Below are 27,947 nucleotides of genomic sequence, written 5' to 3'. Positions count from 1 at the left end.
ATAAGTTGCAACCTTTTTCTACTCTCATAAGTACTACACTTAGGTCAGATAACTTGGAAACAATATTCTGTGTGGTGGCATTGAAGCTCCCACAGGGCAGCCTCCAGCTCCATAATCAGTGAAAAGAACAAACAAGTAGATAAGTTGGGGCCTCAGATGCTTATTAGCAGTGTGACCCTGCATAAGTCACTAACCTCTGTTTGCCTCAGTTTCTTTGACTGTAAAATGGGGGTAATAGCACCTGCTTCTCAGGGGCATTGTGAGAATCAAATGAAATAATATTTGTAAGGTGCTTAGCACATAGGTCAATTCAATAATAAACCCAACTCAACAAATTTACTGAGCACTTTCTTATGTCCAAGGCACCATGCTAGTATAACAAGGCAGCTGCCCACACGTAGCAAGGCTGCCTCAACTTATGTGGCTCAAAGGGAGGTAAGAACAGATATGTCTAGGGGAAGCTAGGTGGTGCAGTGGATAGAGCTCCAGCCTTGGAGTCAGGTGGACCTGAGTTCAAATCCAGCCTCAGACACTTGACACTTACTAGCTGTGTGACCCTGGGCAAGTCACTTAACCCTGATTGCCTCACTAAAAAGCAAAAATTTAAATTAAAATATACATATATATATATTATATATATATATATATATATATTATATATATATATATATATATATATATATACAGCTAGTGACCCTTCTTCCAATCCTTCTTTAAGGGTCCCAAGATATTCCAGAGCAGCTGGTCATTCTGCTCTCCTCAGGCAGAGGGGGTACCAGGCTAAAATTATATCTATCTGCTTCCTTAATTTTTGTTAGTCTGGAGGGACATAGTTTTCAGGTTCAAGCTAAACTCCTGATTGCTGTTTCTTAACAGGCAAAGAGGACCCCAAGCTTTAGATCCAAAGCTTGACTTCCTTCCCACCAAATGCCAATTCCATGATGAGCACACATACAGCAAATAAAGCAAAACAAAAAACAAAACAAACAAAAACAAAACAAGCAAACAAAAAAACAACCAAATAAATATTTATCCATGTCAATAGCACAACAAGAGTCGGAGAAAGTATACACAGGGGAATATATGCCAGACAACACAAAGTAAAGGAGCTCTCCCATTGGGATTGAGGTAATTCAGTTCAACCAAGAGAGTCTCAGATCTCACCCAAAGGGGAAATTCCCCAGTCTCAGTCACTAAGGACCTAAGGATAGGGGCACAATGGAGATTGCCAACTCCTCTCACGTAGGCTTCTTCCCAGCATCCTTTTCTCTTTTCATTGATCTGAAGTGAGGTTGGCATAGTCCATCTTCTCTGAAAGCCAGAATTGCTAGAAGCTAAAAGATCCCAAAGAGATTCAATAGTCTTACAAGACTGAAGAGAACAGTTCTTAACTCTTTCAAAGTTTTTTTCCCCCAATTTTGTTTTTGTTTAACATAAAACCATTTTCTCTTCCTCTTGTAAACAGAATCCATAGTTTTTAGACCATCTATAAATATTAACTTTGCTGATGGTATTCAAAATGTGAAATATTTGTCCAGTGATCAAGGAGTAGACAGATCACTTATAGGAACTGAATCATATTCATTATGACACTCTCTCTATAAATGAAACCAGAAGACAAAAGGAAGTCACCATTAAATGAAGGAAAGGTTTACAGGCTCTTTTTCTGGAAAGATGAATAAAGGAATAGGCAGAGCTGATTTTTTCATGCCTCCAAGGGCAACAAGAAACATCATTTCATTGGACATTTGGTCCTCCCATATTTCAATGCTCCTAATATACATTTACAAAAAAAAAATCACCATAAAAATAATCATAGTTTATGCACCAACATCTGTTGCTGAAGACGAAAGTGTAAAAACAAAAATTCTAGGGAGAACTCAAAGCAACTGCTCAAACAAAACCAACATGTATGTTGAGAGGTAACATGGGACTTTTGGGGTCACATGCCTCATCAGTAAAAAGAATTTTAGCACACCCAAATAAGTATGTATTTATAAATTATATAGGTGAACTATTGTACTAATGATGCACATTATCAAACTTATACAAACAAAAATTTTAAGGATCAAATATTTTGAAAATGTTTTATTTCTTAATGATAAAAAAATTTTGCTCTCACTAGAATATTGTGAATAATGATATTTTTAAGGAGATCAATGCAATTGCATATGCTTCACTATTTTTTAATATCTTGGCTTAACACTTTGTGATACAGTGATTTGAAGGTCAGGTTCTAAGTTGAGTTGAGTTCAATACTTGCTGTTGCTGGCTATCATACCTGAGCAAGAGATCTCACTAAGACTTGGCGATCCAAACGGAAGAAGTGTATTGCTGGTTTCAGTTACTAAATCATGCTACAAAGTTTTTCTTGAAATTCATCTAGTAAACTTCTATCATCTCTGTTGTCAGTCACTGTTCTTACAAACTAATAGGCAGGTGCTTTGTTTTTATATTTTTAACAATATATGTTCAAAAGTCATTGGAAATTTCATTTGGAAGATTTTCAAATAGGTTAGAAGTCTGTTTCCCCCCTTTCCGCTTTCCCCTCGGAGCCGGGGGTAGTGTGGCTGTTCTGGGATCATGGCAAAAATCAAGGCCAGGGATCTTCGTGGGAAGAAGAAGGAGGAGCTACTCAAACAGTTAGATGACTTAAAGGTGGAACTTTCCCAATTGAGAGTGGCCAAGGTCACTGGAGGAGCTGCATTCAAGCTTTCTAAGATCCGAGTTGTTCGAAAATCTACTGCCCGAGTTCTGACTGTCATCAACCAGACACAGAAAGAGAACCTCAGGAAATTCTATAAGCAGGGCAAGAAATACAAGCCCCTGGACCTTCGGCCTAAGAAGAGCCGTGCCACGCGCCTCAGGCTTAATAAGAATGAGGAAAGCCTGAAGACCAAAAAACAGCAGAGGAAGGAATGCCTGTATCCCCTTCGGAAATTTGCTGTTAAGACATAATTTGTTAAGGTGCTCAATAAAAAGACAAATTGTTATAAAAAAAAAGTTTGTTTCCAAGTTATGCAAGTTAATCCACCAGCGTGCATTTGTGAAGCATTTATGATTTGCCAGGCACTATGCTAAGTGCGGAGGAATACAGAGAAAAGGTTAAAACAGTCCTTGCCCTCTATGGGCTTATATTCTTTTAAAGATCAACAAGAGTAGTGGCACAGAATAGTGAGGCATGGATGGATTACAATCTGCATCTTCGAAGGGAGTACCCACATCAATGAGGTCTCAGATCCATCTGAACACTCATGCAAGCAGAGATTAAGACTTATTTTCACAAGTTCCATTTTAGACAGAAATCTACTTTTTAAAAATTTTGTTTATTCTATTTTTAATTTACAAAATAAAACAAGCATTTCTATAACATAGGAGAATAATAAAAAGATGATTGCACATGAAACTGCAAATCTATCATGTGCAACTTGCTATTTTTGTTAAATATATAGTAAATTTATCATGTAAATTTCTTTTTTTTTTCTTCCTTTCCCTTCACCCACCCTAGAGACGGCTACCATTAGACATAAATATGTATATCCATGCAAAATCATTCTATACACACACTTCTATTTGTCAGTTCTTTCTCCAGATACAGATAGGATTTTCCTTCTTATGTTCTTTGCAGTTAATTTGGGTATTTATAATAGTCAAAATGACTTAGTCACTCAGGGTTGTTCTTAAAACAATATTGCTGTATACAGCATTCTCTTGGTTCTGCTCATTTCACTCTTTTAAAATCTACTTTTAAAAGTGATTTGAATAAGTATGTTTGAAAGAAGCATCCTATTCACAGGAAAAGGAAGCTTCTAAACTACAAAATCAAATAAATCTTCCCCTTTACCATTTCTTTTTTCTTTCTTTTCTATTTTCTCTTTGAAGACACGGGAACGGAACAAATCTTTGGACTTAAAAATCCTGAAAGGAACACTGTTGTAAATTTCATTAGCTCAAATCCAAATCCTTGGGAACCAGAAAATGAACACTAAATCAGAAGGACTTAAAGTGAAACAGATGGGTTAAGAGGAAACAGAAACCAAGGCACTGCAGAGTTGGAAACTGGGTTAAAATGTTCAACAGGAGAAGCAATGGAGATACGTTGCATGATACAGTATGCAAGAAAGATTTGCTCTTAAAGAACATTGGGCCTCTAGTAGCAACAAAGAGAAGATGCATTAAACATTTATTGATACTGTCTACGTTCACTTTTAGAAAGCTCTTGGCAAAGATCCACTTGGCCAGCCTCCTAGAACAGAGGCAAAGAACTCTGGCTGCCTAGAAAATTGGCTAAAGAGTAAAAGACGTTATCTAAATGGAACCTTTGTCAAATTGGCAAAAAGCTTTTAGCCCAGTATTGCAAGAATCTCCATTATAAACCCAGATTCTTATTAAATCACATCAATATTGGAATTGAAAGAAAGAAAAAAAAACTTGAATGAGTTCCAAGTTCTAAAAAATACTAAAATATTTAGCCCTATCTTCAGTTAAATCTGTGGGGTTTTGTGGTGTTCAGGGAAAGTGAGTGTCAAGTGTCTGGTCTGAGGTCGGATTTGAACTCACGTACTCCTGACTTTAGGGCCAATGCTCTATCCACCGTGCCACCTAGCTGCCTCTGATTGATTGATTCTTTAATTACCTCTCTTTCCAGCATCCTCAAGTTTTCCCCTCTCCAGAGGCTTTCTGCCCCTCCCAAGCACACATAGCTTTTCCCTTTAGTAAACTTGTTTCTTGACCTTGCTGCTCTTATAGTGGGATTTCCTGTGATTTTCCTCATTGTTTCCGTCATTCCACAAACATTTAAGAGTAACTACTGTATGTAATAGAGGCAAGAGGATGTATTTGATAGAGTGCTGGGCTTGTAGGACCCCAACTGGGGTTAGGTACCGATTTTGGTACTTGATGCTGATATCTGGTAAGGGTATGGGTGACCACTGGCAAGTCACTCCACCTCTGCATCTCAGATGCTGACGAAATCATGAAGCCCTGAAGTATCAGTACTGTGTTCAGATCGTTTTGTTGGGGGACAAGGAGAGTTACAAAGCATAATGATGAGGGGGAGGATCTAGGCAATGGGGCCACATTTTGTTTCATTTTTCATCCTTCTCCTCAAGTAGAATATAATCACTGCCAGACTTCTCACACCAGTGGTTTGCTTTAAGTGCATTCTTCAGACCAGCACCAGATGAACTGTCCAAAAATACTTTCATTTTACTTCCCAACTCTCCTGTAAAGTGAGGACAAGATTAGTGAATAACGGACCCCATCAAATTTAAAAGAACTATAGAAATATTATCCAAATTTCTTGCTAGACTACTAATTTCTTTTTTTTCTGGGGGGGGTGGGAGGCAATCAGCGTTAAGTGACTTTTCCAGGGTCACACAGCTAGTAAATGTCAAATGTTTGAGGCTGGATTTGAACTCAGGTCCTCTTGACTCCAGGACCAATGCTTTCTTCACTGGGCCACCTAGCTGCGCCTGGACAACTAATTCATAAAAACAATGGTCACCTTTCTATTCACAAACTTCTGCCACACTAGTTTTAGAGAATATGGGGAGGGTGATGGGGAGGACGGGGGAGAAACATTTTAAACTCAAAAGCATATGGAAGTGATTCTTGGTAAATCAAAATAAATTAATAAAAAAATGTTAGTAGAGGATGTGGAATGCAGTATATGTATACTCTCAGATGTGGGTCATCATATTAGCTTGGTCTTGTTTAAATGTTTTCCTTTGTTATATGGAAGGCACATGAATAGCGGTTAGAAGGAAATGTCTGGTATAAAAAATACAAGAGGCAATAACAAGTATAAAAGATAAAATACTAATAAAGTGATGCTTAGCCTGAAAAACGCAGCTATGAAGATTGGTCCAATAATTTTTTCCTTTGCTGAGTCATCATCCAGCTTTCACCCCTAGTCCAGCATATTCTCCACACTCTTGTTTTGGGTTCTCTCTTCTGTCCTCTCCAATGGCTCCCCTCATCATCCCTGTGTAACACCAGTGGGTGACACTGCAGAGAGGACTCAGTCCTTTCTGCTCCCTCCTTCCTTCTGGAAAGGGCAAAGCTGAACCTCACTTAAGCCTCAGCTGTTTCCACACTCCTCCTTTCCTTTCTCACATCAGTGGCTAGAGATTTAATTAGCTACATCCTGTTAAAATGGCTACTTCATAGATTGCATAGATTGCAGAAAGTCACAAATTACTCTTAGGGCTGAGAGGTGTTTGTCTCTTTGACATACCACCTGCAGGATGCCAGTCAATTTTCAAGCCACTCTCAGACCTCCCTGCCACCTCTTCCCTATGTGTGTACTCTTCCCTTTAGAAAGCAAACTCCTTGAGGACAGGGACTGTCTTCACTTTTGAATTTGTATTCCCAACACTAGGTAGAGTGAATAATAATAATAATAATGCATTATTATAACTGCAAAGTAGTAGTAAACAATACTTTTTCATTCATTTATTCTAACACTCTCAGGGGATCTCAACGACTCAAGGAGTTAAAATATTGCTATGGCTATGCAGATGACTTTCAAAATTATAAATCAAGCTCTAATCGCTCTCCTGTGGACAACCCCCACCTAGATTTCCTATAAGCATCTCAAAGTCATCATGTCCAAGAGGAAACTGCTCTTTCCTAGCTAAGCCCACCCAGACTACTAATTTACCTATTTCTGTTGAAGACACCACCATTATTTCAAGGCAAAACCTCCAAATTACCCTTTCCTCCCTCATTAACATGTCCACTTTTATCTTAAGTCAACTTATAGGTAAAGCTCCTTCTCCCTTCCAATATTGGTACTGATGAGGATAGAGATAGACCCCAAAAAGGAAAAACCCTGGACTTTGCCACACGGCCAAATCTCTGCTGCTCGCCTGAGGCTATAATCCCTTCAAACCTACCGTTTATTGTGGCTACACTCAGTTTCCCAATTCTGTTGCCTCCCTATGACCCCTGGCCATTTCTCATCCTTAATCCTAGCTAGGCTCCATTCTCCCTTGGCCATGAGCTCCAGGTCCCAGGTGGTCTGTTCATCCCAGTTTACTGGCCACTCCCATTCAGATCTTCCTTAGACCCCTCCTCCAGTCACCCCAAACTACTTGGCCACTCCTAGATCTCTCCCACAGTCTTTCTGTATATAATGTCCATCTTGTCTCCATTAAGGTGCTTAGATTCTTAAAATCTAGCCACTGCTCAGATTCTTACAATCTAGCCAATAGCTCACTAACATTTAGACTCCTTAAGAGTTTGACCAATATGAAGGATGTTCTAATAAACCTTGTCTTAAGCTGAAAGGCTTGGGTCAAATTCTTTTGGGAAGGATCCGCATGTTCTGATTTTGGGGTCCCAGCACCCATAAACCTCAACAGTACTACTTTCATTGAACTCCCCAGGAGTCTGTAAAAAGAATTCATTCATATTTATGGGAGGGGGAAGAGGTAAGGAGGAAAGGGAGGTCATTTTAACTTTGGCAATTTTGTTTTAAAGAAATAGTATTAAGGCAGAAGGTTCAAAAAGGTTTTAAAAAGTGTTTTTAGGATTACATCAATTTACCTGTAAATTTACATGTAAGCAATACTATTACCTCTCTCCTTTCCCCTTCCCTTGACTAGATTCATATAATTGGCTCCTTTTATAGAGCACAGCAACCTTCAAAGGCAAATAACTCTCTGTAACAATGCATTATACAATATTAGGAACTGACAATTAAAAAAAACCCACTCAAATGTACATAGTCCTAAAGACATACTGTAGAACTTTGGGGATGTTTGCCTCCAACATTCTTAAACTGCTCATCAACTTCACTGTTCTAATTTGGAAGGAAGGGAGGGAGGAAGAGAGGGAAGCCTAACAGTCTCATCTCTTTGGGCAAGGGACAATTTGGTTATACCATTTAACAACAACAAAATTAAATCATTTACTTGAAAGTATTTGAGATAACTTAGCCTTTACTAACACCACCTCCTTCAGCCTCCTCTCCCTTCTGGCTGGAAGGTATAGTACCAAACTCTTCCCAGCGCCTTCCCTTTATAGAAGAAACTGGACTTTTGGGCTCACTTCATTCTGCATCTGCTGGCTTTAACTCCAAAGAATAAGATGCCCTTCCCAGGTCAAACTCATCACCTCTAATCTCACCACTGTGCTGCTAATTCAAGCCTTGATTGAAACCACCCTCAGCTTCCTCTTCACTCTGATTGGAAGGCTGGGGAAGGGAGTACAAACTTCTCCCAATGCCTTCCTTTATAGAAGACAGAAACTAGAATGAATCTCATCTCACGCCATTTTGCATCTGCTGTTCTGTCTGGTTTCAACTACATGGGAACAAGATATCTCCATGCAGGGTACCCCCTGGTGTCTCATCTCTCACTGCCCTACCCCCACTTTCTTGCCTCCAATTGTGTTGTGTTTGAGGACAAGGACTGTCTTTATAGTAATTGTATCCCCAGTACTTAGTACAGTGCCTGGCACATAGTAAGAGCTTAATAAATGTTTATTGAATTGGAGATGGACAATGGGGTGGAGAGGTGGGGGGGTACTGATTTGTCATACTCTTGCTACCTTCCACATGTACTAGAAGGCATACAAGGAGGTCAGAATGGAACCTCCAATCCAGAGTATTTGTGCTCAAGGGTGGCAACGGTGTTTATTTACATTTTGTTGGGAGCTAGGGCTGTAATCTACTTCTGCATCCTAATGACACTTGGATGTATGATTGTGCCAGCACACAATACAGTATTGGCATACAGATTCTTATGTCACTTTATAAATGAGTTGAAGGCAGTTTCATAGTTACTACAAGATTCCACACCTAAAATGGCTGGTTGGAAGAGAGCTTCTGGGCATATTAACCTCTAGTTGCTAGTGGTGATAACCTGACTAACAGGGAATGAGAGAGTCCTTCTTTTCAGAGAGCAGTAACCATCCCCTGTGCAAAGTCTAGGGCAACATTAATATGGCTTCTTCTTGCTGTCATGAACTATTTCCCTGTACGTTGTGGTACTGAAGCTGTAGTTTATTGGTCAGCATTTTCATGTAGTCCATATTAGAACCAGCAAGATCCACACAGAAGAGAGAATGGGGAAGGACATAGCTTTCATAGATGGGCACAGGGTGGGTCACACCATTACTGGAGTCCGTCACAATACCAGTTGTACAACCAGAGGCATATAAGGACAGCACATACTGAATGGCAATATTTGTTGAAGGTCTCAAACATGATGTACCAAATCTTCATGTTGTCCCAGTTGCTGGCAATGTCATGTTGAATGGGGGTACTTTATAGTACAGAACACCTCTCTCAACTCTGGGTCACATCCTCTACTTAGCTATATTTCTGGCCCATACCCACCATCACACCCTGATATCTGGGGCATCCAACAATGGAGGGGATGACAGCCAGAGAACCTATTTCCAATAAAACTAGCTTGACATATTAACAGAGCCATTTTTTTTCTCATTTCTTAATTCAAATTTTGTATTTAATTCTGAATCCTCTCCCTCCTCTATGCCTCTCCTCCACTCACTGAGAAGGCAAGGAAAACAAAATCCATCGCAAATATGTATATTCATACAAAATAAATCAACAGGGTGGCAATAACATCATGGGGCCTACTTTGAAGTGGCAAGTTTGGGGAGAGGGGTCTCCAGGATGCTTGGTGGAGCTCACAACTATCTTCACATTCATCCTTAGCTCCTCCTTCTCACTCATCTTCCTTCTATTCAATCAGTTACTAAGTCTGATCAATTTCAATTATTTTCTATTTCATTATTTTTTGCCTGGATTATTGCATTAATATCCCTAAATGGACTCCTTGTTTCCAGTCTTCCCCTTTGCCAATACATCCTCACACAGTTGCCAAAGCAATTGTTAAAGCACAGATCTGTCCATATCATTCCTCTGCACAAGAAGCTTCAATGGCTCACTATTGCCCTCTAGGATAAAATAGATGTTCCTTTGGCACTTAAAGCCTTTCACAGGTTAGGTTCAGCTGACCTTTCCAAACTTACGTCACACCACTTCCCTTCATATGCTGTGTTTCAGTCAAATCAGTCTACTTGCTGATCCCCCAAAATGACATTCCAACCTATCTCCCTACCTTTCTTAACTTTCCCTTACTCTTGGAATGCATACTTTGGAATCCCTAGCTTCAAGACCAAGCTTGTGTGCCTGTCACCTTCTATGGACAGTCTTTCCTGTTACCTCTACTTATTAGTATTCTCTCTTTCTTAAAATTATATTGTATTTTTTTTTTAAATGTATGTCCCACTGCCAAGTAAAATGAAAGCTCCTTAAGGACAGGGATTTCCCCCCACAATTGTCTGTATCGCCAGCACCAAGCATAATGCTTTGAACATAGAAGGCAAGTTGAATTCAAAGATCTACTAAGTAATCATGTGAAGTGAGGTATCTCTGCTCCCAATGATGATAAAGTTCTCCAAATATTACTTGTCAACATTATAATCATGGCATAAAGTCCTAGTACACTATCATGCTTCCTCAGTGAAAGCCAACAACGCAAAAGGAGCTAACTAGCCACATTAAAAAAAAATTAAATGGATAAAAACCATATATTCAAACAAATACATTGTTAGATAGGTAGCTAGCTGGCCAAAGTAGTTTCAGTCTATCTTTGTATGTGTATGTATACACACCCACATATAAAACATAATGAAAATAGCTGCAGGCTGTCAATGAGAAGGCAGAGGAGCTGTAATCATCTGGAAGCAGTACCCATCCCAGTGAAATTTTAGATTCAATGAAAAGTATGGTAATCCAATTTCAAGATGAAACAATGTGACTACAAATGAGATTCAAATGAACATGCCCCATAAAGATGATTGTATTTGAACAGATGGAGAAATAGGGGAATCAAATAAATGTGAACAAATTGAAAATGGCTTAGTGTAGTCTGGTCCAGAGATGTGTCTGAAACAAGATATATTTGAGGACCAGAAAACCTACATGGGGGCCCACATGCTAATCTGAAAGCAAGGAGCTGAGGTATAGGATGGCAAAGAACAAGACTGACCAAAGGTAGTATGATCCTCTACTTGGGAATTTAACTTTATAGTTGTAGACAGGATATACTTATATAAACAGAGACTTGGTGAGAAAGTACTTACACTTTGGTTTACAATCTAGTGGTCTGAGAAATGGTGTCAAAGTAAGATTAAAAAATTTGAAGCACTAAAATAAACTCCATTTTCCCCCACAAATTCCCCTAATAGATGCCTCTTTGTCATCCTGAAGAAGTCTTATAAGGGAACACAAAGGTAACGAGTGAGTTTGGACAATGGGGGGGGGAAATGCTATGTAAAAGCATATTTATACAAAAGCTACAACTGAATTATATTAACTCTGTCCATAACATATAACAGCACTGAATGAAACAGAATCATTCAAGATAACTATTCCTACTTATTTTAAAGTGTCTATTTGAATATAAATTACAAACCAGTTCAGCATATAATGCACAGCCCTGATTTATCAAGGGTTATTCCAACCATTGTAACAATCATTCAGTCACCTCAGGCAGGTTTAGAAGTATGCTGCTGAACAAAGAAGCCCGTCTTGGTAGATAATAATCTCCCTAAACTTCAGCAATTTCCTTTCAGTCACCTCCCACTGAGCGTGAGGTTTAAGAGACAATTAGGAAGGTAAGGGAGAAGGGGAAACAAGACAAAGGAAAATACAGTGTTCTGGTACCAAACATGCCTTAATTTGATGTTGCTCTCCCCTCTCTTACTGCATCTTTTCCCTTTCTTTGACTCCCAGGGTTTTTCCCCCTTCCTTTTCCCTTTCCCATCATAAGATTCTTAATAGCAGATATATACCAAATATCTATTTTCCATCCTTCTTTAGCCTCTATTTTAAGTCTATCCTCCTAAAGAACTGCCCTAAACATCACTGATTATGATTCCCCACAATAAACCAATTACTATAAAATCCCCAGGTTCCAAGATTTGAGCTTCCCACATATAACGGGCAATTTTTAAACTAAGATATGGTGCAAAAGGGATATAAAAATTTTAACGGTATGAACCCCTTGTTCAGGAAAGGAACTGGCAAACTGTTTGAACTGGAAAATTTAGTGATCTCATCTCCACAGCTAAGATGTTAGCAGCCTATATCACTTCAAATATTGCTATACTTTTATTTTATATTACCTCTTTTATTACCGAATACTTCCACAGCTATTCTCATACCCCACTCGTAAACTTATCTCCTGTTGAGGAAACTGAGGAACAAAAAAAGAGGTTAACTTGCCTGTCTCAGTAATTTAGTGGTGTTATCCAGGACTCAAGTTCCTTTCATTCTTTCTACTAACAGGTAAATCCTGTCTCTTCATAATACATCTGATCTTGATGATTTAGGTACAAATGGATAAAGGTAGAATTAAATAATTTCTTAAAAGTTGCATCCAATGGGACAGCTAGGAGGTGCAGTGGATAGAGCACCAGGGCTTGAAGTCAGGAGGACCTGAGTTCAAATCTGGCCTCAGACACATAACACTTAACACTAGCTGTGTGACCCTGGTCAAGTCACTTAACCCCAATTGCCTAAAAATTTTTTTTAAAAAAGATGCTTCCAACTATGTATTATGGTCTTCAGAGTGTGATCATCACAAATTTTGTAAGCACACATGTAACTGGAAATGAGACAGGCTTGTCATGCAGCTAGGGTGAAAGATGTCAGATGGGTTACAACGGTATCCACAAAGGTTTATGGAAAAAACAGGTAAGAATCACATAGGATGGAGGGCAAGAAGAGGGGTAATCAGTACCAGCAGTGGAGCACTCATGGCAACAAGATCATAGGCATACCAGAGTACGTAAGGTAGTTGACCAAAGGATAACTATTTACTTTCTTAGAAATATTTCTGAACTTAACCACAATAATTCTGCACCAGTGTAGAGGTCTGGCTGGGGATTTCTGGTTTTCTTTTCCAAAGAAAAGGCAAATATGAAAACAGAGAGTACCCTTTCACAAGTATGCAATTGGCACCTTCCTTGAGATAGATCACTAGCAATGTAATTTTTCGTATGTACAGATTCCATTCTATTTTATTTCACTAATCATGGCATATTAAAGCCAGCTATCTTACAAAACACAGGATCAATTCAATAGCTAACAACAGAATGAGTAACAGAAAACCTCAGTTTGGATGACAATTACCATTGATAAGAACCTACCCTGCTTTATGCTACATGTATCTTATTTAACTGGTAGGCCAAGAGGAAGTTTTTTAGTTATCTGAAAGATTAGGCTACAGATCAATTTTATGGTCTATTTTCAGAACCTGTCAACTAAGAATCAACTCTCCATGTCCCTGTGTCACTTTCTAAGCTACTGATATCTTTCCCCTATTTTGCATCCCCTACCAAGATACCCCTTTTCAAATCTCCATAGACAAAGATGACAGATATTTTCTCTACTGTTGTTTTTCTTCACATACATACTATCAGATCTTACACTGGATAAGAATAACTGCATTTCTAGTTTCATGCAAACTTTATCTTCCCAAACTGAAAAGGATAAATATAATGAAATTCTGTTTACAGCATCAAAAAGCGACATGAAAACAACCCAACAGTTTCTAGGAATTGTATCAGCTGCAAATTACTTTCCTTCTTTTCCAATCTTTCTCTCCAATAAGGAATAATCTGCATGCCTACTTAGGATATTTTCAAATGATTTTTTTGTTAACAAGTACATACTAATAAACAAAAATATCAATAGTGCTAAAATCCATGTACACCATTATGATCAATAAAGGTGAAGAGAATCTGAACAGAGAACTAGCTCTTCCTGATTCTTTAATTGGCTGTTTTTGTTTCTTACGTTAACATACATGGGGAAAAGGGAATGGCATAGAATGGCACTTTTATTAAAAAAGAAAAGATTTCAAAATAGAACCTATACATTTAATTAATTCTACATAATATATATGAAATAATATACATGTTATGATTTCCATACACATGGAATGTAAAGATAACTTTACAAGACATATACACAATCTCATTTTTACCAACATGTACTTTGTAGGACACTGTGAATGCTAAGTGGTTTTTTTGTGTATATACTGTCTGTTTAAAGATTAAAATAATAAGCCAGTAAAATGAATACAAGAAATTTGCCACTGAAGATTTCAATACCCAAATCAGCAACTAACAAGGCACCAAAGTTTCCCTTTGTTAATAATACAAAAATGACTGTGCTCCCTGTCCTAATGCTTAGAGTTGGAAGGGAGAGGAGACTGACTGCTAACAGACAAACTGAACATGTAGTATTTTTTGCTAGTGTTTATAAAGGAGTACTCTTCTTATTATGTAATGTGCTCTGGAAAGACATTTAGGGATTACATAATAAACTCTCCTATAAAAATAAGGCTTTTTTCCTTTTGAAAAACTGAGATACTTCTGAAAGGTCAAAACTCAAACAGATTCAGGAGTAGGAGAAAGCATGAGGTTTCCTACACAGCTTTCCCAACACCCCTCAATCTTAAGTTGTACCACTCATGTTACTCCGATGTTGAGCATCTTAATTAGCTGAGATTGGCAATTACATGTGATCTTGCTTTCTTGGAGGGGTGAAATAAATCTGTAAGAGTGGACAGATAACTTAAACTATTTTTTCCACATCATGACAACGTACACACTGTAAGAACCATAACCAAATCCTAACTTTTGTGCTTACACATCCACCATTTGTTAGTAATAAAGTTTTGAAAACTGCTTTTCCCTTCTACTTGGGAAACATACTGTGATAATATGAAGCATGTAAAGGCTAGGAATAGGGGAGAATAAAGGAGAATTTTATTTTAGTTATGAATGAGTCCTTATAAAACTTACCAAAGAAACCTTTCAAAATCTGTTGTTATTAAAGTCTTTTCCTGTTGTTTTCCTTCTCATTAAAAAGAAGGAAAAATATCCTATAACCAAGTAAATTACTTTTTGAAAATCATGTTTTTAAGCAAAAACATAAACTGCCTGTACCTCTTGTTTTGTTGTTAAAAGTCTGTGTTTTAACTTGAAGCTGAGACAAACTACGAACAGCAGAACATTGAGGGATAAGGCCTTTCTTCAATGTAAGTCTGTAATGTGCTTTTCATTATTTCTTTAAAGAAGAAAATGTATCACAGGGCATTGTTTTTATTGTTTTGCTCTTTATACCTAACACATTGTTACCAAAGGAAGAAAATTCACCACAGCAAGCTGATAATTCATGAAATGCAATAATTGATATATACAAGCCACAGTCTTAAATATCCTGGCACATGCATGTGAAACCAATAATCCATATTATAACAGGTAAATGCTCTAACGTGGTAATATATAAAATAAGAAAAATGGAAGAATCTTCAAATTTTACTAATTTTAGATTTAACATATTTGTAATTCTTAAACTGCTCAGACCATGAGACTCTTAGAATATTCTATATTCACATGAAACTTCTTAAGAACAAAACAAGGCTCCCATTGCCCCCCACTCCTCCAAAAAAGTATATGTTTTAGCTATAAAAATTAAAGGGAAAGACAAAGCTAAAAACTTGTATTAAGGCCCTGTTCAGAATATTTAACATGGCACTTCATTCAGCATTAAACATTAATATTTGATAAATTCTGTAGGAATCTATTTTTGCGGACAAGTACATGTATCACTTCAGTTGCAGAGTAAATAAAAGATCATTTTGTTGATTTTTTCCCCCCAGTTAAAATTAAGATTATTCATGTTCATAGGAATATAGGATCATCTAGCTATAATGAACATACACATCATAAACTAACATCAATTTTCAAGCTACAGTGCAAATTGCATTTTTATTAATATCTCCCAAATACTACTCATGTCTTTTTATCACAAATGTCATCCTTTCCCAAAAATGAAATCAGACTGACTCCCCTCAAGAGGGCTATTTGCATGCTGTTCTACTCTAAAACCTAACATTAGATAAATTAGCTTTTGGTCATGCAGCACAGACCTTCCTTACAATAATCCATCTTTTGTATTTCAGTCCATCCAAAAAGAAATACATTTCACTGAGATAATTAACAGGTCATCCTTGCTACTCCATATTCCAAATTGACAACTGCAGGTTCAGTTTTGGAAAACTCTTCTGCATATTCACTATAGCGATTGTCTGCTGTGTTGCTGCCCTCTATAGTTCGAATAGCATCATTCACAGGTAACAGGATCTGCTCCTTCTTAAAACACAGGGAAGGTTTGAGGGCTGGAGAGTCAGGATGGACAGAGCGCAAAGATTCCTTGGTGAGAATTGTATCACTTTGCCTGTTTTTCTGGTGTTTGATTTTCTAAAACAAATCCAAATTTGAAAAATTACTGTTACCAAGAGCCTTTTAAGCTTATGTATTTATTATTAAATTTAAAACCTTTATTAACATTAATAAAAACAAGTTCAAATAAATAAGAAGTGGTTACAAATATCAGTTGTTTAAATACATTTTCATTACGTTATAGTTTTAAAGATTTTTTAAAATCAATTTAGCTGAACAGGACATGAAGGAAATCACTTAATTTTACCCTCACATACAATGCAGATACACATCAATTACCCAGAAAAGTATGCCTCTCTACCTATGCATTGTAGATTCTTATATTTCTCATACCTGATTTTTTGAGGAAAAAAAATTTACAACAAAGAAATTAAGATACTTATTACATAATAAAATATTCTCTATGAAAATTTTCCTGATTTTTCCAACTGCTAGTGCCCTCAACTACTTAGTCTCTTTACACATATATAAATACATATGTGTGTATATATAAATACGTGTGTGTGTGTGTGTGTGTATATATATATATACACACACACACACACACACACACACACACACACATATATATTTATTTATATATTTATTATACATGTCCTTGTTTCCTTGTTAGAATACAAGCTTTTTAAGAGTAAAGACTGTTTCATTCTGGTATTTGTATCCTCAGCAGCTAGCAGTGTCTGACAAATAGTAAGTGCTTAATTAATAAACACCTGTTTATTGATCGATACTTATGTAAAAAAGAATAAAAGAAAACACAAAAATTGGTTGTGGTCTAATTTCAGTCAATCTAGTTATGAACTACAACACAAAAGGTAATTTCTAACACTTATTCCAACAAATATTTGATGGTACAAAATACAGTATATTTATCCCAAATCCACAATTCTCAATAAACATGTACTAAGTGCCAGGCACTAGGAATACAAAGACAAAAACAAAACAATCTTGCCCCTCAAAGAGCTTATGTTCTACTGGGGTGACACAACATATACACTGAGTAAGTCCATACAAAATAGCTTAAGAGCAAGACAATAAGGATTAGCAAAAAGCCTAAGGTAGGAGCTGACACCCAAGCATACTTTGAAGGAAGCTGGACATGTTACAAAGCGGAGGTGAGAATCTTCATAAATATGCCTATCTAAATTATACTTAATGTATATAAAAATACAATTATGGTCTTTCCTACTAGTGTTTGCTATGTTCATATGATGGACTTAAAAGTCTGCAAACTTGAGGACAGGGGCAGCTAGGTGTAGTGGATAGAACACCGGCCTTGGAGTCAGGAGGACCTGAGTTCAAATATGGTCTCCTATCAGACACTTGACACATACTAGCTGTGTGACTCTGGGCAAGTCACTTAACCCCAATTGCCTCAACCTGCCCCCTCCCCCACAAAAAAACCAAAAACCAAACTGGAGGCCAACAAACTTGACTGATTCCTGACAAAATTCTGACAGCAAACCTTTTGACAAAGCATATACTAATTTTGTAGAAAACATGGAGAAGGGCAGGCTAGACAATAATATAATCAGATAAATTTAGACTTGGCTGACTGTCTGGATTTAAAGAGGAGCCATTAATGGTTCAGTGTCACTTTGGTAGAAAGTCTCTAGTTGAGTTCACAAGGGATCAGAGCTCAACATGTGTTGTACAACATTTTTATCTACAACTTAAAGACACATCATGCTCATCAAATTTTCAGATAATATAAAGCTGTGAGGGAGAGTTAATATATTCTATGAGAGAGTCAGGATCCAAAAAAATCATGACAGGCTAAGCACTGGGCTGAATCCAATAAGACTAAATTCAATAGGAATAGATATAACTTATTCTTGGGTTAAAAAAAAAATCACCTTCACAAGTCCCACGATAGACAAGGTTAGATAGTAGTCTGTCTGAAAAAGATCCTAGGATTTTAACGGGCACCAAGTTCAATGATTCAACAGTGATATGTGGCAGCAAAGAAAAAAAAAGTTAATATGCTCCAGGGCTACATTAAGAAAAGCCTAGTTTCCAGAATTAAGGAAGTGATAGTCCCTCTGAACTCTGCCATGATCATACCAAACTGGGACTATAATCAGTGCTAGGTGACACAGTTTAAGAAGGAAACTGATAAACTGGAGAATGTCCAGAAGAAAGAAATCAGAATGGTAAAGAGCCTAGAATCTGTGTCACATAAGAAAAGCTGAAGGAACTGGGGATGTTTAGCCTGGAGAAAACTGATACATGACATAATAGTTACTTCCAAGTATCTGTTGTCATGTGGGTGAGGGACTGGATTTTTTATTTGGCACCACAAAGCAAAACAAGGAAAAATGGATGGAAGCTGCTAGGAGGCAAATTTTGGCCTGTTGTCATGAAAAAGTTCTGAAATATTTGGAACCAGTCAAAGATGGAATGAACTGCCTTTGGAGGTAGTGGGTTCCTCTTCATTAGAGGTCTTTAAATAGAGCCAATATGAGAGTCATTAACTCCCACTGTGGCATCATCCTCTGGAAAAAAATTTTAAGACTGGTATATAGACTAATCTATGTGAGATAGTCTAGGAATACCGTCTGGGAAATGTCCTCCTTGGTGAGTAGTAGGTAAACCAGATCTTCTCCAAAAGCCCTATTTAGTTTTTTCTGATTTTAACAATCTACTTTCTCCTTTTGGATTACAGAAGGCACAAAAGATGAAATAATTATATAAATGATACAAACTACTTTCTTTAAAGAAAAGAAATGGAGGTTGGTTTGTGGTAATGTTACTGATGTAAAAGACTTATTGCAATAATTGATTACAAGAATAAAGAACTGAATTTAATAGTTCTAACTAATAGTATGCATTTCAGAATACTCACAGATTCTAGTTCTTTAATTTCTTTTTCTAGGTGTTTATTTTGATCATTCATGTTCATAATCAGCTTAAGTACAGACTGCCTAGGATGCATTGTTCGATCAAACTGATGGTACATATTTCTCCAAAACCTCAAAGGAAAGAAAACACAACTATTTTAATGAATCATCTTCATAGGAGAAGAATATGTAGGTGCTTAGGTATGCATACTTACTTAAAGTTGAAAGGCACTGTATTAGGCTCCAATACTGTAAATTTCTGAGAATTGGGACTGTAGAAAGGATTTAAGTACTTTTCTTGATCATCCAAAAGAAAGGGCCATAAGGAGTAAGTCTTCTCTTTCAACCTTAACATAATCAGAATGAGAAAGTTCTCAAATGTAGATAAAAAACACACCATTCAAATTCTCATTTTTGTTCAACATTGTGATTTATGTCTTTTACTCTTCTTCTATGCTCATTACATATACAAAGCAAACCCTATATGTATATGACTTAAGTGCACTAAGTGAAAATGAGAACACTCTTAAGCCTTGGCTAGGACAGAGATTTAATTAACTCAGTAGATGAGAAATCCTGGAGTTCTTTCTGATTCTAACCTCTAGATCTCTGTTATCCAATCTGTCATCAAGTAATATAAATTACCTCTTTAAAATATTTCAGTTTCTATTTAAATATTTAACTTTCGCCTTAATCTCCATTCCCACTGCCACAAACTTAAGTATAAACGTTTGTCATTTCATACCAAGATTTACTGCAGGAGATTCCTTGCTGGCTATTGGCAACTCTCATCTCCCCTTTCTTCCAGTCACTGAATTAACAAACAATGACGCAACACTTTTTATATGTAGAGCACCGTGCTGAGCATGAAGGGGGAGATGCTAGGATACTGCTGCCAGACTAATCTTCTTTAAACTCTTTCATCGTGGCACTTCCCAACTAAAGAACTTCTAACCATTCCCCACAGCTTACATGGAGATAAAAATGTTTCCGTATGATTTTCAAAGTCCTCCATAGGACCTCTTTGTATAACTCTCAGGTTCCACCAACTTCATTAGTTAATTTACTATACTTAAAAAAACTGTTTAAGAACAGGGGATTTACACTGGAGAAGAAACAAGTTCCCACAAGGTGGCACATTAGGGTGGAGGAGTGAGAAAGAACTCTAGGTGAGAGGAGTAAGAAAAGCAAGTTAAAAAACAAGTTTCTCGTTCAAACTTTGCCACTAAATAGGAGTATAAGGGTGCTTGTTTTCAAGTGAAAAATGTAGCAATCAAACTGTATAAACTGTCAGATCTAAAATCACATACTTCTACACAGAGCGACCCTAAACCAATCTGTGACTATTATAATGGCTAAATATCTTCAAACATTTCTAATTTTTTTTTCCACAAAATTATTTATTTGGAATTATGAGAACTGTGCTTATCTCCTTATACTTTAAAATAACCAATAGTTCAATGTTTTATCAAATTTTCTTTTTTCCCCCCAATCTAGTCTAGTGACTTCATCAATGTAGAGAACTTCCAGCAGGAAAACTCTATTGACTCATGAAGATTTGTGACTCGTGTATAAAGAAGATGCCTCAGGGAGTTGAGAAGTTAAGTAAATTGCCCTTGGTCACACAGAGAAAGAACTTGAAACCAGATCTTCAGAAATCCAAATACAGGGCTCTTTTCACTACCTCACAGTAATCTAAAGCTATTAGTCCTCAGCTTGTTAGAATTTTTTTTAAAAACCCATTTAAAATACATAATCTTACTTCAGATCTTCTCTTTCTTTTTGACAATTCCCAAGGAAGTTTCCAAACTGGCATGAATGGACATGCTCATGGATCTGAAGAAGAAATGCTTCATTGTACTCAAAAGCTTGTGGAAATTGTTCTGTCAAATGCCACACACATTCCAAAAACTGAGTAAACACTGGTGAAACTTCCTTTGGGTCACCATCCAAATGGCCACACCTATGTATGTCCCCAAAAGCGAAAAGTTTTTAAAATGTATGTGAAAGAAATTCATCAATTAAGTATTGTATAAACTACATAGATGAAAAAAGTTCAAACACTTTTTGTTATGTTGACATATGAGAACTGGAATTAATTAACTTGTAATAAGGTATATAACATTTAATAGCCAGCCTTACAAATACATTTCAAGAATAACAATAAATTGTCTGCTGCATTCAAATACTGAACACTAAAATTTGTATTGAATAACTGAGTTACTTTTATTTACATATCATTCAACTAGCCATTAAAAGAAATACATCTAGATACCTGAGAGCAACTTATTCGGGTAGTAAAAATATTAGCTTCCATATAAATTACAATATAATTTATAATAGCACCGATACTTCAAGATACTAGTGCTCTCTGCCATTAGACACAATTCAGTCCAAATAAATTACAATGTTTTAAAAGACTAAGGTTGTCAATTATACAAAGTTTACTATTCTGTACCTATCTGAAAATTTATGTCCAAAGGAGATCCAGTCCTTCTCTATCAAAACCTAGAAGAAAAATAAATTACGAAATCATTTCAAAAAACTGCCTTTCAGTCTACCCTGAATGATCAAAACACATTATCCTAAATACAGCATTAGGCATCTTTCCTTAATAGCTATAAAAAAAACATCAAATTCTAGCATTTTCCTAACTGTAATATTATCTTTCCCCATATTATATTTTACAGATCTTGTTAGCCTCATCTAACCACTATTAAAAATACTGACAAGACAGCTGCTTCCTGTTAATCTTTAATAACACAGCACCCATCATATTAACACAACAAAGGCAGCTTAGAAAATATTGTTAAGAAATAATTTTAACAGTTAAACTGAAGTACAATTTAAAAATTAATCCAGATGTCACTATCGACTAACTTAACTGAGTTCCTATTGTATTGACTACAGCCCTAAAAAGCCCTTTACAAAATAAAAATAAGTTGCTGTTTCTGCTCAAGGTATTTTTCAGGTTAAAAAATGACCACAAAGAAACACAAATTCACATTTATACAAAGCTGCATCAAAGTGGGGTTTTTATAACTATTATGAACAAGTGATTTTTATGAGAGGATTCACAGAGCAGGTGGGTTTAAAACAGTTTTAAAGAATATAAGGAATGAGGATAGTAAGAGGACAACTAGCTTCCTTTGATGAATTCAAGTCACTTGGCCCAGGTACACTACATCCTCTGGTTCTAAAAAAATTGTCCAATGTGATTGATGACTTACTGTTAGTGATATCTGGAAAACCATAAAAATGGAAGAAATACCACAAGAATGGAAAAATGCACATATTGCCCCAATTTTCAAAAAAGGTAAGAGAATAGAACCTGTATATTATAAACCAGTGGGCTTGACTTTTGATTTCCTGGGTGAGAGAAATGATTATTAATAACCAATATTTGGGGAGATTCAGAGCTCCCCCACCCTTCTTCCAAAGTCCTGTTCAAAGTTCAGTTTTCTTGAAGGACTTTACTGATAATGAGATTGCATTGACTCTGATCTTGGTCAGACCCCACCCAATCTCTCAAGGTATTTAATCTAGAGTGGGGAAGCCCATTCTACTCAAGCTTGGGTGGACATAGATCCTTCTGTCTAGATAGCCTAAGGCAGGTGATCTGAACAGAGATCATTTCTCTGTCTAAGGATCACTTTCAGCCCCTCATTGAACACCTAAGGATATATAAACTGTGAGCCCCACCGCTATGGTTGTCTTTGGTCTATGAGAGACAGCCAAATGACCATCCTTTTATTAAAAACACGCTGGCCTTATTAACAAAATGATTAAATTACCCAGAAACTATGTCTCTCTAACCTTTTTAATCATCACATGGGAAAATTCTGGAACAGATTATTAAAGACATGATCGATGAACATCTAAAAAGGAAAGTGGATAATTACAAAGAACCAACATGGCTTTATCAATAGTAAACTGTGCCAGACTGAACACATCTCTTTTTTGGACAGTAATACTAAATTGATAGATGAAGATAATGGTGTGGATACAGTTTACACAGATTTTAGCAAAGCTTTTGATAAAGTACAGCATACTTATGGAGAAGATAGATAATGATTACAGGATAATACAATCAGATTCAGAACTATTTGTATGGCAGGGCTCAAAGAATAGGTGGTAATGGTTCAGTGTCAACACAGTAGGGTTTTAAGGAGTACCTTAGGCATCTGGGCTTGGCCCTGAGCTGCTCACCATTTTTATCAGTGACTTGGATAAAGGCACAGATGGCACACTCATCCAATTTGTGGATAACACAAAGTTTGGAGGGTGGAAGAAGAGACAGAGTATGACAGATGATAGAGTTAGGATCCAAAAGGATCTCAAAAGGCTAGCATTGGGCTGAATCTAATAAGATGAAATTCAATAGGCTTTTACCCTTGGGTAGAAAAAAACCAACTTCTCAAGAATAAGATGGTAGAGAAATGGTTAGACAGTAATTGTTCTGAAAAATATCTGGGGGTTTTTGTGGACTGAAAACTCAATATGTTAGCAGTGTGATGTATCAGTCAAAGAAGTTAATAAGATCCTGGCTATACTAAGAGTGCCAAGGCTCTAATTCAATTCTTCCCTCAGGAGACCACTTCTGGACTTCTGAGCTCAGATCTGGTCTCCATGCTTTAAGAAGGACACCAATAAACTGGGGAATACCCAGAAAGGGCAACCATGACAGTGAAGGGCCTTGAACCTATGCCATACGAGGATCAGTTGATGGAATGTGCAGTGTTTAGTCTAGATTAAAAAAAAGATTTGGGGGATATGGAGATTGTCTTCAAGAATTTAAAGCGCTATGGTCAAAGGACATGAACGTGCAGTTTTCAGACAAAGAAATTAAAGCTCTCTATAGCCATAGGAAAAAAATGCTCTAAATCATTATTGATTAGAGAAAAGCAAATTAATGGGGTACCACATCACAACTATCAGATTGGCTAAATGACAAAAAGGAAAATGACAAATGTTGGAGGGGGTGTGAGAAAATTGGGATACTACTGCACTGTTGGAGTTGGAAGCTGTGAGCTGATTTAACTATTCTGGTGAACAATTTGAACTATGTCCAAAAAGATATAAAACTGCATAACCTTTGACCCAGCAATACCACTACTAGGTTTGTATCCCAAAGACATTTTTTTAAAAAAGGGAAGCAGGAGGGGTGTGAGTGAAAGACCTACAAAAATATTTATAGCAGCTCCTTCTGTGATGGAAAAGAATTGGAAATTGAGGGGATGCCCATCAATTGGGGAATGGCTGAAGAAGTTATGGTAAATGATTGTGCTATAAGAAATGATGGGCAGGATGCTTTCAGAAAAACCTCAAAAGACTTACTTGACCTCATACAAAGTGAACTGAGCAGAACCAGGAGAACACTGTACACATTAACAGCAAGATTATATGATGATTGACTGAATGACTTAACTATTCTCAGCAATACAGGGATCTGAGACAATTCCAAAGGACTTATGATGAAAAATGCTACCCACCTCCAGAGAAAGAACTGATAGCATCTGAATGCAGATTGAAGCATACCATTTTTTCTTTTCTTTATTTTTTTCGTGTTTGGGGTTTTTTTGTTTCTGTTTTCTTCCACAACATGACTAATATGGAAATGTTTTGTATGACTGCACATGTAAAACGTATATCAAATTGCTTGCCATCTCAGGGAGAGGGGAGGGAGAAAGGGAAAGAAAGAATTTGGAAGTGACCACTATATATTTTTATTTTCTCATTCTGTGATGTGTCCTGTTGACAGATGGCCACAAAGAATCCATGTGGCTCTCAAAGGTACTCAGTTTGTGACTTGACAATAGCTTAGTTACTTGGAGAATCTGGCTCATTTACTTACATTTATTCTTTAAAAGAACACACACACGCATGACTTCACTCAGCTCTTGTGGAGTCTATTAGAAAAGCTTAGCTAAGTGTATAGATCTCTTTATTATCGTGCTATTGTGTCACTGGGATGCCAGGATGACTTGTCCCTTATACACATAGCTTCTCCTCACACTACCATTTTCTGCCACTGGCATTATTCAATACTGTCAAACAGACCAATTTGTTATAATGTGTCACTACTTTGTTCTTCCTACTTTGTAATATCAAACTCATTTTTTTAAAAAAATAAATTTACATGTAATACAAAAAAAAAGAATTTGGAACTGAAAAATTTTAAAAACAAATGTTAAAAATTTTTATATGTAATTGGAAAAAAATAAAATATTTTTTAAAAAAATTTTAAGTGCTGTCATGTCAAGGAGAGGTTTACATATTCTGTTTAGCACCTGACAATGGAAGCACAAGTAAATAGGTGGAAGTTGCAAAAAGACCATTTTATCCTCAATGTCAGGAAAAAGTTCCTTACAATTAGAACTCCTCTAAAGTGAAATAGGTTGCCTTGGGACATGGTGAGTTTCTCTCCTTGAAGGTCTTCAAGCAGACAGTGCATAATCACGTGTCAGATATGCCATAATGGAGCTTGTTCTTGTTCACTGGTTGCACTGCATTAGCTGCTGAGGACTGGGCAGTTGGGTGGTGCAGTGAATAAAATGCTGGCTAGGGAGCCAGAAAGGACACTGATAATCAGGGGAGTATCTAGAAGGCTCAAATCCATTCTCAGATACTTCCTAGCTGTTGTGACCTTGGGCAACTCACTTAATCTGTCTGGCTCAGTATCCTCACCTATAAAATGGGGATGATAATAATAGCACCCAACTGTTTATTATGCATTTAGCACAATGTTCTGCACATAGTAGGCATTTAATTAATGCTTATTCCCTTCCCTGCTGAGGTCCCCTCCAACTCTCAAATTCTATGACTCTATAATTATTTGTGCAAGACAGACTGGCTAAAAATATTACCATAGCAAATTGTGAGGCCGAAACATTAAGGAACTTAGTCAACATTACAAAGGAGGCAAGCAGCACAGCCAAGACTCAAATGCAAGTTTTCTACTACGCAACTCTCCAGAAAATAGAACTTTCAGGTTAACCAGGCACAAACTCATTATGCCAAGAAACTCTGGTTTCTAGAATTCTCAAGTACAAATGAGAGGCTCACTTTGTATTTTTAGAGAGAAACCTTTTAATTTCACATAAGAATAATAACAGCTCATATTTAAATGATTCAAAATTATAATCATATCTACAGAAGCACAAAATCTCAGAGATGTGAAAGACCCCAGAAGCCATCCAATTCATTTATACTTGAATAAGAATTGCTCTATGCCATACCCAACAGTTGGTCATCTAGGTTCCCAATGAAGTCCTCAAGAGAGAAGGAACTCACTACCTCCTAGGGCAACCCATTTCACTTTTGGATAGCTCTAATAACTAGGAAGTTTGCCTTGAAAGTGACCCCAAATCTGCTTCTTTGCAGCTCTCACAATTTTCTCTAGTACTGCTCTCTAGACCAACCACACAGTACAACTTCTCTTCCATTTGACAGTCCTTCAAATACTTGAATGCAGTTTTCATCTCATCTCCTTCTAAGTCTTCTGTTTTTCTCCAGGATAAATATCCCCAGTTCCTTCAACCAATTTTCATATGACATGATCTCAAGGCCCTTAACTATCCTGACTATTGTACTATGGATGTCTTCCAACTTGTCAATTTAAGTACTAAAATGTGGAACCAAAATGGAACACAATGCTTATGGTATGATCTGAGCAGGGCAAAGCAAAGCAGGACTATTACAATCTTACCTCACCTTCCTGTCATGAAACAAAGCATAGAAGATCAAGAGACAAAAAAGTCTCCTTAATTCAGGTCAGTTGTTGTCAAGTTCAACCATTTTGTTTGTTAAAAGGTGGCAATGTGTTATCTTTCATAAGCAATTCTAACCTAGCCTGGTATGAGAAAAATTATTTTCAATATACAGTAATTTTAAAAGATCCAAAAAGAAAATTCCAGTACAATTTTTTATAATTTTACAAAGTCAGAAAATAGCATTTTGTATAGATTATGTTAACATTGGAAAACCTTCAAACTGAATGTCAAATAAATCCTCACCATGAATCCTTTGATTGTTCTGTAATAGGAATCCAACAAGAGAGCACCAAGGGAACAAACTTGAGAGGTCCTGTCCCAACCATCAGAGCAATGTACCAGCACACTTGCACTTTCAACCACTATTGCCTAAAAATAGAAAACATATGTGCATACATCAGGGGAAAGCATTTTAGTTGAATCAGTAAGCTCTACTAATTATAAACCTACATAATATCATATAACAGGGTCAACTGAAAAGGTAATACTTGTCAAAGTTCAATGTTGAATTCATTTAGAAAATATCACTTGCTTGGAAAATATAAATTCAAGTCCTAAGAAAAGGCAATCTCTAGTTAACATACTATAAATATAACCTGTGTTTCTAAAAACAGAATAAAAGTGAATTTCCCTTTAAAGATAGGGCTTATTAAAAGCTATGCTAGAAAGAAAAGGAAAAAGACAGCTAGCAAAATTCAGGGGCCAAGTAAGAGACATAACCCCGACTTCTAAAAGTTTAAGTAATTCTGAAAATAAATATCTTCACATTTTTTCTTCATGACTATACCCCCAAAAGGCCAAAAATATTCAGGAGGACTAATGAGTCATTTAATCAACAAGTATTGATTAAATTATTATGTGGCATGAAATATGCTAAGTGCTAGAGACATAAAGACAAAAGTGAAACAGTGCCTGACCTTAAGGAGCTTATAATCTACCTGAAGAAAACACTGTATACATATATAAAGTGGCAGGGCAGTGGGAGGGGTGGAGAGGAAGTGCCACAGGGAGGGGAAGGGATTCATGTGGAAGCTGATGC

General features: G+C 36.8%; 1 protein-coding gene and 1 pseudogene across 2 annotated transcripts in view; one reads left to right on the top strand and one right to left on the bottom strand.

Annotated features, from left to right (window-relative positions):
- The first annotated feature begins 2,563 nt into the window (after positions 1 to 2,563).
- On the top strand, positions 2,564 to 2,958 carry LOC110215596 (large ribosomal subunit protein uL29 pseudogene; annotated as a pseudogene).
- Positions 2,959 to 13,865: 10,907 nt separating this feature from the next.
- MTMR6 (myotubularin related protein 6) overlaps positions 13,866 to 27,947 on the bottom strand; it is a 46,578-nt gene continuing 32,496 nt past the window's right edge. For both annotated transcript variants that reach the window (XM_020997205.2, XM_020997206.2), the window contains 6 exons: positions 27,152 to 27,277; positions 21,595 to 21,644; positions 20,899 to 21,099; positions 19,352 to 19,483; positions 19,142 to 19,268; positions 13,866 to 16,314 (listed from right to left, as the gene is read on the bottom strand). In XM_020997205.2, coding sequence (XP_020852864.1) covers positions 16,051 to 16,314; positions 19,142 to 19,268; positions 19,352 to 19,483; positions 20,899 to 21,099; positions 21,595 to 21,644; positions 27,152 to 27,277 — 900 coding nt within the window. In that variant the 3' untranslated portion in view covers positions 13,866 to 16,050. The remainder of the gene's footprint in view (positions 16,315 to 19,141; positions 19,269 to 19,351; positions 19,484 to 20,898; positions 21,100 to 21,594; positions 21,645 to 27,151; positions 27,278 to 27,947) is intronic.

This window comes from Phascolarctos cinereus, unplaced genomic scaffold (genome assembly GCF_003287225.1).
Source record: "Phascolarctos cinereus isolate Bilbo 61053 unplaced genomic scaffold, phaCin_HiC Scaffold_726;HRSCAF=1367, whole genome shotgun sequence".
Taxonomy (NCBI): Eukaryota; Metazoa; Chordata; class Mammalia; order Diprotodontia; family Phascolarctidae; genus Phascolarctos; species Phascolarctos cinereus.
The sequence above is the reverse complement of the archived record's forward strand: the minus strand, read 5'-3'. Positions and strand labels throughout refer to the sequence as shown.